This window comes from Cucurbita moschata, unplaced genomic scaffold, assembly GCF_002738365.1.
Source record: "Cucurbita moschata cultivar Rifu unplaced genomic scaffold, Cmos_1.0 Cmo_Scf00041, whole genome shotgun sequence".
NCBI lineage: Eukaryota > Viridiplantae > Streptophyta > Magnoliopsida > Cucurbitales > Cucurbitaceae > Cucurbita > Cucurbita moschata.
Genome location: NW_019268557.1, coordinates 1,686,801 through 1,700,298, shown reverse-complemented (window position 1 = coordinate 1,700,298; position 13,498 = coordinate 1,686,801). Strand labels below are relative to the sequence as shown.

The following is a 13,498-nucleotide window of genomic DNA, read 5'->3' as shown; positions in this document are numbered from 1 at the left end:
CGAGTCGCCAACGAACATTTAAAAAAATATAAAACATACTTTTTAAACTCATATGTGTTCGGTTGAAATGTATTACACACAAAATAAAAAAAAAATGGAGGTTAATGTATCACATGTCAAATACTAGCTAAGAAGGGAACATAAAGAATATATATATATATATATAAAAGGGACCGGCAGAGTTGTAATGGGAAGGAAACTTTTTCCAGTTAAGTGAAGAAGTTATAAATAAAGGAGTGTTCTTGGAAACCATGTTTGCATAAAGAAACTGTCTTTTCTAACCTCAAACAAAGCTAAAAGGAAAAGGAAAAGACCCTTCACTCCATGCCTCTCTCTCAAATGGCAACAAAAATGGGCGAGCAGCCTCTGGTTCTGGGAAGAGTGATCGGAGACGTGGTGGATCCCTTCATCCCAACCATTAAAATGTGTGCCACTTTCAGCAACAAGCAAGTCCTCAACGGCCATGAATTCTTCCCCTCTTCCCTCTCCTTCAAGCCCAGGGTTGTCATTCAAGGAGAAGACATGAGATCCTTCTTCACTCTGGTAACCTTAAATTCCTTTTACCCCCTTCTTCTTTCTAAATTTGACCCTTTTTTGTTCTTCTTCTTCTTGCTTAGATCATGGTCGACCCGGATGTCCCTGGCCCTAGTGATCCATACATGAGGGAACACCTTCACTGGTATTTCAGCTACAATATGCAATAACATCATTCTCTGAGGACTAGAGTTGCAAAAAACATAACTTTCTTGAAAACCCATTTCCAAAAATGGATTTTTTAAAAAGGGTATCTAACAAAATTCGAAATGGTCACCAAATTCTTGGTCTTTTTTTTTTTCAGGTTGGTGACTGACATTCCAGGAACTACGGATGCTACTTTTGGTAATAGGGCTATTTCCTTTGGTTATCATTCATTAAAAGGGAATGAAATGAAGAGATTTGATGGGTTCTTTTCTTTTTCTTTTTTTGGGTGAGACAGGAAAGGAATTAATGAGCTATGAAACTCCAAAGCCGACAATAGGAATTCACAGGTTTGTGTTTGTTCTGTTCAAACAAAAACGGCGTCGTTCAGTCAACCCTCCATCTTCAAGGGATCGTTTCAACACTCGAAGATTTTCAGCTGAGAATGATTTGGGTCTTCCTGTGGCTGTTGTTTATTTCAATGCACAGAGAGAAACTGCTGCAAGAAGGCGATAGAATAATAACAATTGTTCTTATGTTGTTTCTCTTATAAAACCAAATTTCAGTTGATTTGTGTTACGACAACATAAGCTGATGTTTATCGTTCCAATTTTATCGGATGTTTCGAAAAAATTTATGTTTTTTACATAAATTTTGGTTCATGCAAACGTGAGAGGGAGTGTTAGAAAAGGGTAAGAGTTGAGAAGAACAGTGGATGGTTTGAATCATGCAAGAGAATCTCTTTGTACTCTTTGATGTAACGCTTAACACAGGACCTAGATGACATAGTAAATAATGTTTGCATGAAAACAAACTTTTTTATATAAATTGAGTTTGCTTTAAATTTGGATTTTTGCATTATGTTAATGTTAGATCATCGAAACGCAAGTTGACCTAATATTTTTAGTCTAATTTCGAAAATTAGACCGAAAGAAGTATAGCTAGTTTGCCCTAACCAATGAGAGTTTTTAAATTTTTAGGGTTAAATACTGCATCGATTGGGGAGAAGAACAAGAACAAAATATTTTTATAATAGTGGAAACCTCTCCATATGTAGGCTGACAGAGATACGTAATAGAGCAAAGTAAACAATATATGCTAGCAGTGAGTTTTGACGGTTGCAAATGTTATGGCCAAACACTAAGCGGCGTGCCAACGAGGATACTGCTCCCCCAGGGGGTGGATTGTGAGTCTCAGAAGCATTCCTGAATTGTGAGATCTCAGAAGCATTCCTTGCATAAAAACTTCTCCCACAGGCTCCAAGAGGGATAGATTGTGAGATCCCAAAAGCATTTCTCGATTGTGAGAGAATTCCTTGTGTGAAAACTTCTCCCACGGGCCTCCAAGAGGGGTAGATTGTTAGATCCTAAAAGCATTTTTGGATTGTGAGATCCTAGAAACATTCCTTACAATGGTGTGGAAACTTCTCACTAGCAAACTCATTTTAAAACCGTGAGGCTGACGACAATACGTAATGGGTCAAAACAGACAATATCGACTAGCGGTGGACTTGGGCTATTACAAATGATATCAAATCTAGATATGGGGGTAGTGTGCTAGCAAGGCTGCTGACTTTCAAGAAATGTGGGTTGGGAGATCCCAGGAGTCATTTCCTTATAAGAGTGTGGAAACTTCTCCCTAACATCCGCATTTTAAAATAGTGAGGTTAACGACAATACATAACGGATTAAAGCCAACAATCTCTACTAGCGGGAGACTCAAAGAACTCTTGTTTGGAAGGGAAAGCAAAAGAGGGAAGATAGATGGAAGGGTGAAGCAAAAGAGAAATTAAGGGAAGGAATGAAAGAAGGGCGTAAGAATTATAAGTTAATGGGACTTGGGGATGCGTTAATGGTGGGACGTATAATCTGCAGTAACTTTTTGACGTGCCGAAGTCTAAGCAGTTGTTATTGTCTTTGAAATGTATGAATGGTTGGAGTTTTCATCTAAAAGCAACGCCAAACGCACAGGCAAAGACAAAGGCAAAGGCAAAGGCACAGGCACAGGCACACACAGACGCTGAAAAGGGGCTTAGACATGTGCCATTGCTATCCCATCCATCGCCCTTCCATCCTTTCAACCCCTCTTATCGCCTTAGCCTGTTTGTCAGTTTGGTACTCTTTTTCTACTTTCTCATCAACCACTTGTCTCACTCTTTCTTTTAACCTCTTTTACCTTCCTTCTCTATTATTCATTTCATCTTTACTACCCTCTCCTATCAATCCCGTCTTCCGTATCTCGAAAAATTATTCAACGACCCTTTCATAATATGACTATCGATTAACCATCGAATATAGATTTGAGGTACTTTCTCAATCTACGTCTAATGCCGCAATCTCATTGAATGATTGCTCTTTGTTCTCGATTCCATGGTAAAAAGAATAAAACAAAATGCTCCGAGGGTTGATGACATATGTCTATTATTGGCGTTTTTATTGACATGACTTGGTTCTCCCATATTTCGAAATTCGTGTATAATTTTAGACATGCCTATATCTCAGGAGGGGCATGACTCTATTACTACGTCCCTTCACTTTGGATATTTATGTCCTCGAAACTTTATTTTCTTTTGAGTAATTAGTAGATATGGATCGTGATGAAATGTATCATGTCTAGAAAACATGTTTAAAGCTATATAAACTGAAAATATATTCCTTTTGTTCTCCTTATTTTCAATATTAATTGGTTGCTTGATAAAGAGGATTTATGAAGAATTCATATTCTACAAGCAGGGTCAGAAGAGAGGCTTGTAAACGAGAACGAATCGCCAACGACAGCTACATCGTCGTCGTTCCTGTGCCATGTCCACTGTGCATGTGTCGCATCCGACACCTCAAACTGGCCATGTCCGAAGCTCGCTTCCCTGAATACTGAAATCGTTGGCTTTGGATCGATGTACCTACAAAAGATTAAATTTATTGTAACCATCCACTTAAACTTTTGAGTCAAACGTGTAGTATTCAAATAGAACGTTGTGTGTTTGAACATAGTATTACTTTTTCGCAAGGCCTTCACGGTTGCCACCGTCCCCGATATTGATATATACCGGAGCGCAATTGTTTGCTTTCCCATCATAAACACGAGTCTGCAATAACAAAATGATCAAAAAGACGTACGCATATTGAGTTCTTACAAATAATGGTATGATTGTTAGATAAACTTACAAAGCGCTCGTACGCATGGACATGTCCAGCAAACACAACGTCGACACGAGCTTGATAGAGCAAAGCTTCCATGGATGCCTTCATGCCAACAGACTGTTTCTCTCCCTGGTGAGCAGTGTTGGAGTTATACCATGGAGCATGAATAAGCACCACAATCCATGGTGTTTTTGAGCGATCAATCTTTTTCAAATCCGCTTCAAGCCATTTGTACTGAGCTGAATCCGTGTCGAAATCGGTATAAGATCCCAACATGATAACGTGCACGCCCGCCGTGTCGAATGAATAGTAAAGGTTGGACGTCGACGAGCTTTGCTCAAAAGGCATGTGCCATCTTGCATTGTATGCTGTGAAAGGCTCAGGATGAACCACTGGTATGTGCTCTACTTCATGGTTGCCTTGAGTCACCATCCATGGCCTTTGGCTAGCCAATGGCTCGACGAGCCTGCCGAACGAGTCCCATAGAGGCTGCACAAAATCGGCATACGCCAAGTCGCCGGGTAGTATCAGCACATCATAGGCTGATTTGGCTACATGTTCAAGAGTTGTTTTGGTCCATTCTGTCTGACCAAGATCACCTACCAAAAACATACGTGTAAATTTCATCATACAGAGATATCATATAACAAAATTCGCATTAGTTACATACCAACAACAGCAAATTTAATGGGGAGCTTAGCAGGAGGGGTTTTGAAACTGAACGTCTTGGCCGAGTTCGAGCTGCATCGATAGTAATAAGTCGTGTCGGGGTTGAGAGGACCGATGGTTACTTCATGAATGTCACCAGATTTATATAGTGTATATTTGTATGAAGAAGTAGTTCCATTTACAGCGTTGGCGTAAACTCCAGGGGATGTGCCATATTCCACCAAAGCTGGTGCAGAGTCCTCGGTAATCCATGTTATCCTCATTTTATCAACGCCCACAAGCGATATATGTACCTGAAAAGTTTATAAGATGCTTTTAACTCTACGTTGGGTCGAGCCGACCATATCCGTTAAAAGTGGATTTGGGCGGGCTGTTACAAATTGTATCAGATCCAAACATTGGATGGTGTGCCAGCAAGAACGCTGGGCCTCGAAAGGGGTCCTGAAAATGTTGGCTTAATCCACCCCACCTAAATGGTGTAAAAGTTATCTATTTATAATAAAAAAAAAATATGCAAAGAGTAATTCCACGAAGGGAAAAATAGTTATGGTAAGATACTTGCCTTATAATAAAATATCAAATATGATATATATGGTAAACTATAATTTAGTATTAAATATCTTTAACAGATGGATTGTGAAATCGAATTCACTCAAAATCATTCAAAAACATGTTTTTAATTATTTAAAACAAATTTAATGTTTAAAATTTTAAACATGTCTGTCGACCGTGCGATAAATATATGAGTTGAAGAACACGAAGAACAGTTATTGGAACCTTAGTTGTTTGGTTGGTAATCTAATATTTTGAAATATTATTTCTCCAATCCAAAGTAACATTTTTTAAAATTCCTTTTATACCCTTCTCTTCATCTCTCCAAACAAATTTCTTACAGTTTTCCCCTCCCTCGTAATTTAACGACACAAAAAATGAGGTCCGAAGAAGAAAATAAATACCTGTTCTGGAGCGTCGGATTCGAGATCTAGACGGCGAGGAACGATGACATTCGGGCGAGGTGGCGGCCGCCGATAAGACAAAACAGAACAGAACAGAGAAGCGAAGGCGATGGCGGCGATAGTTAACGCCGCCGTATACGACGGCGTTTTCCTCTGCGAATCCGTCATTTTAGAATAAACAGAGCAGTTTTTGAATGATGGATTTTGTATAACGTCGAAGGGTTTTTATATGAAAACGACCAAGTTTTCAGATTTTCAAACCTTAGTCACGGTCCTCACCCCTGTCACGTGTACGATTCAATTTATCTTTCATTTCAATTTTATTTTCGTCTCATTCGAGGCAGGTCCCGTATAACTCCGATACGACTCCGATACGAGCATATTCAATGTTATAATTGGTAAGAATTCATTTAAGACTCTATCTACGCCACCCCAACAACTATCCTACCATATTTATTAAATATTATCTCAAACTAAAAATAAAGTCACGAGAAAATTTCATGCGTGTCCATTTTTAACGGGTGGAAGTTGAAAATTATAATGTCCGAACTTTGACTTCAAAATCATTTATATTTTCGATTGCTTCCATATTAGTATGTATTTAATGACATTAAATTGATTGTACAAGAATGGCATGGAAACTAGATACGGTAGTCATACGTGCCATATTTAGATTCAATGAAAAATAATTTAATTTCTTCTACGCTCTTACTTAATTAATAATATATATTATTGTCTTGAATTACTTTTAATAAGAGGTTATTTAATATAGAATTGATCTAAATTAAGGACGTAAAATTCTATGACTATATATTATTAATATAATGAAATTATCTATATGGGACATTTAATTAGAATGTATTTTTATTTGGTACAAAATTTATTGGCTCGCAAAGTCAATTTCTGTTGCCAAATTAGTCAACGGAAGAGTTGAAACGTTCGATTGCTCATAAGTGGCCTATTCGGCAACCAAATCGAGTTCATACTTTACATTTTTTAAAATTGTATTAATACTTCAAAAGCTTTTTTAAAAATTAAAAAAAAATACTTCCGAACTAAAAAGGAGTTTAAAAGTATCTTCGGTTTAAAAAATATGCATAAACTATCATAACATTCATACCGTTCAACTTTAAAAAAAAAAATAAATAATTGTTAGTACATGCAGATAAACAAACTCAGTCTCTCCCTGTCCCCGTCACTCGCACTCGACAATCATGTGCATCTTTAAATTTAAAACGTCTCATTTTATCCTAATTAATTAAAGTATATTTTTTTCAATCTTTAAATTTAATATTGGGATATTAACTTTTCTAAGAAGTCCGTCTCTTTCCATAGCTTAAATATACATTTTTTTTTTTTTTTTGAAGTAGTTACAATTTCATTAACCAGTATAGAATCAGCAACTAGCCAACTAGCCTGAGAGAGAGAGGGAGAGGGGATCATGTCAATCAACTTGTATGTTTTCTTTCTTTTTTTTACTTGTTTCATTAGTATTCCATTCACGTATGGCAACCCTAAACCCAAGTTCAAACAGGACAAAAAGGGGATTAATCTCGAAAAAAAATGAACCGTTTATTTGTTGGGAAGTTATACATTAAGTGAGTGGGTTAATCTCACACGTCAGAATTGGTTACTGGTGTCATACCGCACCAAAAATGAGTACCGAAGGTTGCAAAATCTAAATGGCCAACCCTCGAACTATAGCATATTTGGATTCAGTGAGAAGAGTTCGGTTTCCATTAATTCGTGCCCAACCCTATAAATGTAGAATAAGTGGCCAACTTCTACCAAAGCTTTACCTACTTTCATATTTGCTTGAGAAGTTGGCGTCAAAGAGAATTAAAGATTTTTTAAAAGAAAATAGTTAAATAAACAATATTAAAATAGTATTGGTAAATGTTTAATATATTTAATTAGTTTAAAATTATGTTTTTTTTATATAATTATTTACTAACTAACCCATTGATATATTTGAAAACTAATGTTAAATGTTAAAAATAATAATTAAAATAGGCTAAGTTAGTAGTTTCATCTTTGAAGCATATTTGGTCCTTTATAAAAGGGTTTTCTTAGTTCAATTGATGGGTTGTCTATCAAGATGCGTGTTGCATAATTGTGGTGATGATGCAAGCATATGATGTGGCATTCTAAACAACAATTCAAGTGTCACGTAGCAAATTGATGACGTCCCTCGAACCCAATTATCATTCTTTATTTTTGTTTGGGTGAGATGACAAACTTGCTGGCCGACACATTGGAGGGTCAATGTGACGGTCACATTTCGGCTAATATAGGGAGATACGACGAGTCGCGTAATGTGTTGCCTTTTGTTTGTAGTCATATAAAGTTGATTTCAAAATCTATTTGTCCACTGTTTTTTAAATCTTTCTTCTAAAAACGAGGCAAGGACATAAGCACAAGTTGCTCGAATTAACTTGACATCTTTCTTCTAAGAACGGGACAAGGACTTAACCCAAAGATTACAAAAATCCGCTACAAAAAGGAAAAAAAAAAGAAAAAGAAGAAGTATGATTGCGACCTGCACCAATGCTTCAGAACCCTGAAGATGAATATTGGTTGGCAATTACGAACACACGGGGACATTTGCATCTCTCGAGATAATGATAAAACATTAGGCAAACTAAACCCAACAATGATCAAAGAGGCTCAGTCACTTCAATTGATCAGACCCTCTCAGAATTTCTAATTTAGCGTTGGTTTTATGTTCTAAAATGATAAATATATGCTATGAAGTTCGAAGCTCGATGGATTTCTGCAGAGAAGAAAGACGAACACCACGAACACCATTCAATGGAAGTAAAGATCAATACTTTCAATTCTCAAACCAAAAGGGAAAAAGAAACTGAAATTCTTTTTTTACAAAAAAACCCATCTTCCACACTTATTTTTATATCGTAGCGAGACAGATAGAGGAGGAGAGAGCAGCAGCATCATCGAGTGCGACGGTGAACGGGAACAGCTGAGAGAGAGCTCGACGGCGGGAGAGGTGATTGGATATTCTGCCAGCCAGAAATTTGCTCTCAATCGTCACGTCGTAGAGTTGTAAGGGCATAAGAAATCGATCAAATCCTCTCCAGTTTATCGGCTTTGACGATGGGGTTCGCTCTAGCGATCTCCTCCCTTCCGATTGACTTGAAATCGAAGGTGCACCCGTGTTTCTCCGGGTACCTATGAGCTCCACAGAAGGTGATTCCGCATCTGCATCTGAACCCGGTCAAACCCACCTTCTTACGGCACGATGAACAACGGTTCGGGTTCGGAGTCGAGTTCGGGTTCGGTTGGTTCGTGGCCTCAGATCCGACCGCCGCAAGGGCGGGGATGGTCAGTCCTGTGGTGGCGTCCGGCGAGGACACGGCGACAACAGGAGGAACGGGAGGAGGATCGATTGAGGAAGAGGAGGGAGAAGGAGATGATGAGGCCGAGAGAGCGGCTTCGATGGTGGATTTGGTGGAGGCTTGTTCTTGTTCTTTAAGGCGGATGTCTCTGTAACATTTGGAGCAGAGATCCATGGTAGCTGGGCTACCGAAGAAGCCGCAATTATTGGCGCAGAGACGGTGGCCTTCAGGTGCTTGGCATCGGTGCTCTTCCGCCATGTTTTTCTTCTTCACAACCTCACGCTTTCGGATTTACAACGGAAAATCTCCACCTCTACGAGATCGGATTTCGCAGTTTCCGACCGCGTTTTACAGATCTGGAAAAAGTAAGCCCTAAAATTAGCAAATCCAGACCGAAAAAAGAAAAAAAAATCGAAATCAAACGTTCGTTCACACCAACGGAGGTTACGATCGTATAATCAGAATCATCAGAAAACCGAGTAGATTAATAAGATCGATTAGCGTAGCCGTTCGGTTGTCGAGAAAAATAGAAACAAACAGAGAGGAAAGAATCACATGAAGAAGATTCTAAGAATCAGAGCTTAGGAATCAATAAAATCATAGAAATCTCATTTCTATACACCCTAGAAATGAACATATTCTCGAATTCAGCCGATTCAAAATTTACCTAAACTTTATCATCCAACATACAACATCATAAACCAGAACAGAAACTAAAGAAATCAAAAAAAATGAAACGAACAGCAACGTGGGAAGAAAGTGTACCTGAAAAGCGAAGGGGATTGAGGGTTTTCTTCGAAACGGATTGAAGATTAAAAGGGAAGAAGAATCTTAACAATGAAGAATCTACAAAAGAGGTCAGAGATATAATAAAGAGCGAGAAAATGAAATTAGGGGAAAGAGGGAGAGAGGGAGAAGTAGAAACAACGAAACCGGACAAAATAAAAATAATTAGACATCTTTTTAAAAAGAAAAAAATTAAAAATTAAAAAAAAAAATAGTAAGAAATAAAAATCGGGAAAGCCAGGCTGGAAGCAGCCGAAATGGAAGTCTAGCCAGCCCAATATAGCACGACGATGACGAGACAAAGACCATGGAATATCTTTACTAAATGAAATATTCGACGAATTTACAATTTTAACCCCTAAATATCCCACTCTAAATATCTTCTCTAATTAAAATCACAAACCAAAACTAATAATTTTTCCATTTAAAATCAACTCAAAATAAAAAATTATTCAAAAAAATATAAAAAAAGGAAAAAAATTGTTTCTATGTATTTTATTATAATATTTATGGTTAATATTATGTTTACCTCAACAGATTTATGACCTAACTCTAATACATCGAAATAGACGCATTTTCATTAATATAATCTCTAAAATTAAGAGATATAAATTCTATATATATATATATAGCATTAACTATAATGATTTTGACAATTAAATATTTGTGTGGTCATACCTTACATGGTTAAATTAAAATATATATTTTTTATAAAGAAAAAACTGAAAATTAGAAGCTTCCATTACCCTGGTAAAAATTATTTTTAACTTTTGGTCTAGTGAATTACCCTTTTAAAAAAGTTAGGCCGGTGATAAAGATTAAAATTAAATATTCATTGAATGAAATTAGGTACGAAAAAAAGAAGGAAAAAAAAAAAAAACAGTTGAAGACCAAAAATAAAGAAAATCATGAATAAATAAACATAAAAAAAGCATTTAATTAAAAATGAAAAGCATATGCATGAATGGGCGCGCGGGCGCGCGTTAGTAGATAAGTTCGGGGGAAGAATGATATTCGTTTGCGGTGTCAGCAGCGGCGCAGGATACGGATGAGAGAGAGGCCGTTGTAATGAGCTAATAATTTCGTTTTTTAAATTTATTTTATATTTATTATATTAATTTATTTTTCAAAGTTTAAAATATGTTTGGAATATATTGGATAAAAAAGTTAAAATTTAAAAATCTTATTCGTCACATATCAAAATTTTTAAACGTATTTTAGATATAAATTTTAAAATTTTTAAAAAAGAAAATTGTAACTTAAATAGTGTCAGAGATTGAACTGCCATATCAAAGGCCGTAGCGGCGTACAAGTGAAATGGTGATATATACTTTACGTCACCATTTAAGATTATTAAGCAATTGTCAGAGATTCGGACGATAATTGTGACGAATGATTCTATCTTGAGGTTAAGATTATTAAGAAGAATTTAAAATAATTGGTGATATATATTTTACGTCAGTTGAACTATACTCATATTGATATGTTATCGAAATACTTTATATATTATAATGCATTAAACTATATTTCGTCGTATCTATGTATAAAAAAAAAATCTCAATTTAAAAAACAAAATTCAAATATAATTTAAAATGCCAATAAATAAAATTTATTTTATCGTGTAAAACGAGGCGGGAGAAATAAAATAAACTTTTACGATAATTTATAATTATATATAAAAAAAGGGTAAAATAATACTCCAAGAGCTTTAGGAGTCTGTCCGGCTCGACCTTGTCCTGTTGACACTAGAGGCACGTCTTCACATACTCAACAACGTCCTCTCGCATGCCCGGTCAATAATACTCCCGCTTTTGGAAGGCCGGGTGGTCAACGGCGGATAGGGGCATGAAAGAAAATTGATGGACAGGATGGGAGTTGAGCGTCAAATACGTTTCAATCTCGATCCATCCAACCTTCAAGGGTATTTTCGTAAAAAGAAAATGCCTTGAAGGATATTTTCGTAACAAGTACTCTCTTATAAAATCTCATAAACTGTTGCGGATGAATTGGCATTAGCCACCAGCCGGGGATTTTACCTTCGATCTCCACTTCAATGGATTCTTCGTCACAGTCACCGTCCGAACCTCCGGCAGCTTCTTCTCCTCATCCACCTCCAGCTACAACAGTCTCCTCCGCCACAACTTCCGTTGCAGCTCCACCGCAATCATCCCCAAATGCAAACCCTAATATCAATCCGAGTTCATTCCAAAATCAGAACCCCAATTCCAAGGCCTCAACTCCTCTGCCCAACCAGCCGTCACAACAGCAACAGTCTCTCCCCACTTCACAGCAAGTAACTAGGCCTTCCACCGCATTGTCTGGAACTTGGCAACCGCCCTCGCATTTCTCTCATTTTTCTTCTCCTTCGCCTTCTGCTTCGTCTGGAGTTCCTTCACCTCGCCCTGTTGCTGCTTCTTCTCCAGCCCAAAGGGGCGGCATCGCCATTGGGGTTCCAGCTCACCAGCCGACTCCTTCTCCTCAGCCTGCTTCATTTTCTGCATCTTATGGCCAGCACTTTGGTGGGTTGGGCCGAGGTGGCGTCAGCATGTCGGAACCGGCCTCCAATGCAACTCCTTCCCAGGTGTGTTTTTCTCCATCATTTTACATATATAACGACCGTAGAAGTAGACTTGAAGAACTTTAATTATAGACTTTAGCCTCTTTTGTTATATTGTACACTGATAGTCTGCTAGCAACTTTTTTTTTCCATGATTTGGCCACCTAAATTTTGTGAAAGTTGAAGTAATCGACTTGTATAGGAAGTAACAAGACGAGGGATACAACAACAATTGAGTAACATCATCTATTTTGTTAAATATGAATGATAAGTTAATTAGTGTTTGAGGTAAATGGTACAATTGTAATAGAATGAATCTACACTGACTACTAGTCAGTGTCAGAAGTGGCTATAAAAGTAATTTATATAGTGGGGCAATGCTGGTCTGAAGATTCAAAGTCTTGGGATTTTCGGTTTAGAAGAAGTCTTACGGAGGTAGAGTGCAGGGAAGAGGCAGATCCTATCCATTCTTGTGGCCATTAGCCTTTTGACGAGGGAAGATTACAAAAGTTGGTCCCTCCATCAAATTGGGAAGCTTTCTGTTAAGTCACCGACTCCAGCTCTCGGTAATGTTAGCAACTGCTCTGCTTTTGATCCAGTTCTGATTGACATCACATGGAAAGCCAACGTGCCTAAGGAGGTAAAAGTTTCTCTCTGGACATGCCTCCAGGAAAACGAAGCACTAACAATTTGATCCGAAGGAAGAATTCAGAGTTATGCTTAGCGCTCAGCTGGTGTGTTATGTGTAAAGGTAGGCTGGAAAGTCATGAGCATCTGTCTTTTCATTGTGACATTACTCGAGGCCTTTGGAGCAAGCTTTTTCAGATTTTTGGTTTGCAACGATGCCTCTCAAACTCCATTAGTAAGGCTGTCATTCAATTGGGATGTGGGAACCCCTTTTCTGGAAAGAGTTTTCTGGACAAATGCTTTCATGGCTCCGTTATGGAGGATTTGGCTCAAGAGCAGTCAAAGGATCTTCAAAGAGAAGTACATGAGTTCGGAGGGAATTTGGGATTCTATTCAACTATTTGCAACCATCTGGTGTATTTCGAATTCATTTTGCAATTATGACTTTGTGCATATTCTTACCAATTGGGCTTACTTTTTGTAACCCGTTGGTCTTTAGGGGGGTTTCCCATCTCCTTTAACAAGTTTTATTACCCTCTTGTTACTTTCGATTTTCATTATATGGTAGCGGTTTCTTATAAAAAAAAGTAATTATATTTAAAATGTACACATTCTTGCACATCAAAACCATAAGTTAGTTAGTTGCTTCAGTTTTTCTATTTCCTTTCTCACAACCTGCAGTTTTTTTTTTTTTTTTTTTTTTTTTTTTTTTTTTTTTTTTTTTTTTTT

General features: G+C 37.4%; 4 protein-coding genes across 6 annotated transcripts in view; 2 read left to right on the top strand and 2 right to left on the bottom strand.

The window, feature by feature from the left end:
- The first annotated feature begins 301 nt into the window (after positions 1 to 301).
- On the top strand, positions 302 to 1,263 carry LOC111433097 (protein TERMINAL FLOWER 1-like). Its single transcript, XM_023070026.1, has 4 exons — positions 302 to 543; positions 618 to 679; positions 839 to 879; positions 977 to 1,263. The coding sequence occupies exons 1-4, from the start codon at positions 325 to 327 to the stop codon at positions 1,192 to 1,194; spliced, it is 540 nt and encodes a 179-aa protein (XP_022925794.1). The 5' UTR covers positions 302 to 324; the 3' UTR covers positions 1,195 to 1,263.
- A 2,051-nt stretch (positions 1,264 to 3,314) lies between these two features.
- LOC111433205 (probable purple acid phosphatase 20) lies at positions 3,315 to 5,629 on the bottom strand. The gene is made up of 5 exons (XM_023070175.1): positions 5,444 to 5,629; positions 4,489 to 4,780; positions 3,843 to 4,417; positions 3,675 to 3,763; positions 3,315 to 3,577 (listed from the first exon to the last, which is right to left on the bottom strand). Exons 1-5 carry the CDS (start codon positions 5,609 to 5,611, stop codon positions 3,394 to 3,396), a joined length of 1,308 nt encoding a protein of 435 aa, XP_022925943.1. The 5' UTR covers positions 5,612 to 5,629; the 3' UTR covers positions 3,315 to 3,393.
- Positions 5,630 to 8,192: 2,563 nt separating this feature from the next.
- Positions 8,193 to 9,748, bottom strand: LOC111433250 (zinc finger A20 and AN1 domain-containing stress-associated protein 6-like). Of its 2 annotated transcripts, none has more exons than XM_023070232.1 (2): positions 9,565 to 9,748; positions 8,193 to 9,155 (listed from the first exon to the last, which is right to left on the bottom strand). In XM_023070232.1, the coding sequence occupies exon 2, from the start codon at positions 9,055 to 9,057 to the stop codon at positions 8,527 to 8,529; it is 531 nt and encodes a 176-aa protein (XP_022926000.1). In that variant the 5' UTR covers positions 9,058 to 9,155; positions 9,565 to 9,748; the 3' UTR covers positions 8,193 to 8,526. The 2 variants fall into 2 exon arrangements, with proteins under 2 accessions (XP_022926000.1, XP_022926001.1); XM_023070233.1 differs by lacking the exon at positions 9,565 to 9,748 and adding an exon at positions 9,467 to 9,558.
- Positions 9,749 to 11,585: 1,837 nt separating this feature from the next.
- LOC111433276 (transcription initiation factor TFIID subunit 12) overlaps positions 11,586 to 13,498 on the top strand; it is a 6,936-nt gene continuing 5,023 nt past the window's right edge. For both annotated transcript variants that reach the window (XR_002708762.1, XM_023070271.1), the window contains exon 1: positions 11,586 to 12,166. Coding sequence is in view for 1 of the 2 variants with exons in the window: in XM_023070271.1 (XP_022926039.1) it covers positions 11,639 to 12,166 (528 nt within the window). In the remaining variant the exon portion in view is untranslated. The remainder of the gene's footprint in view (positions 12,167 to 13,498) is intronic.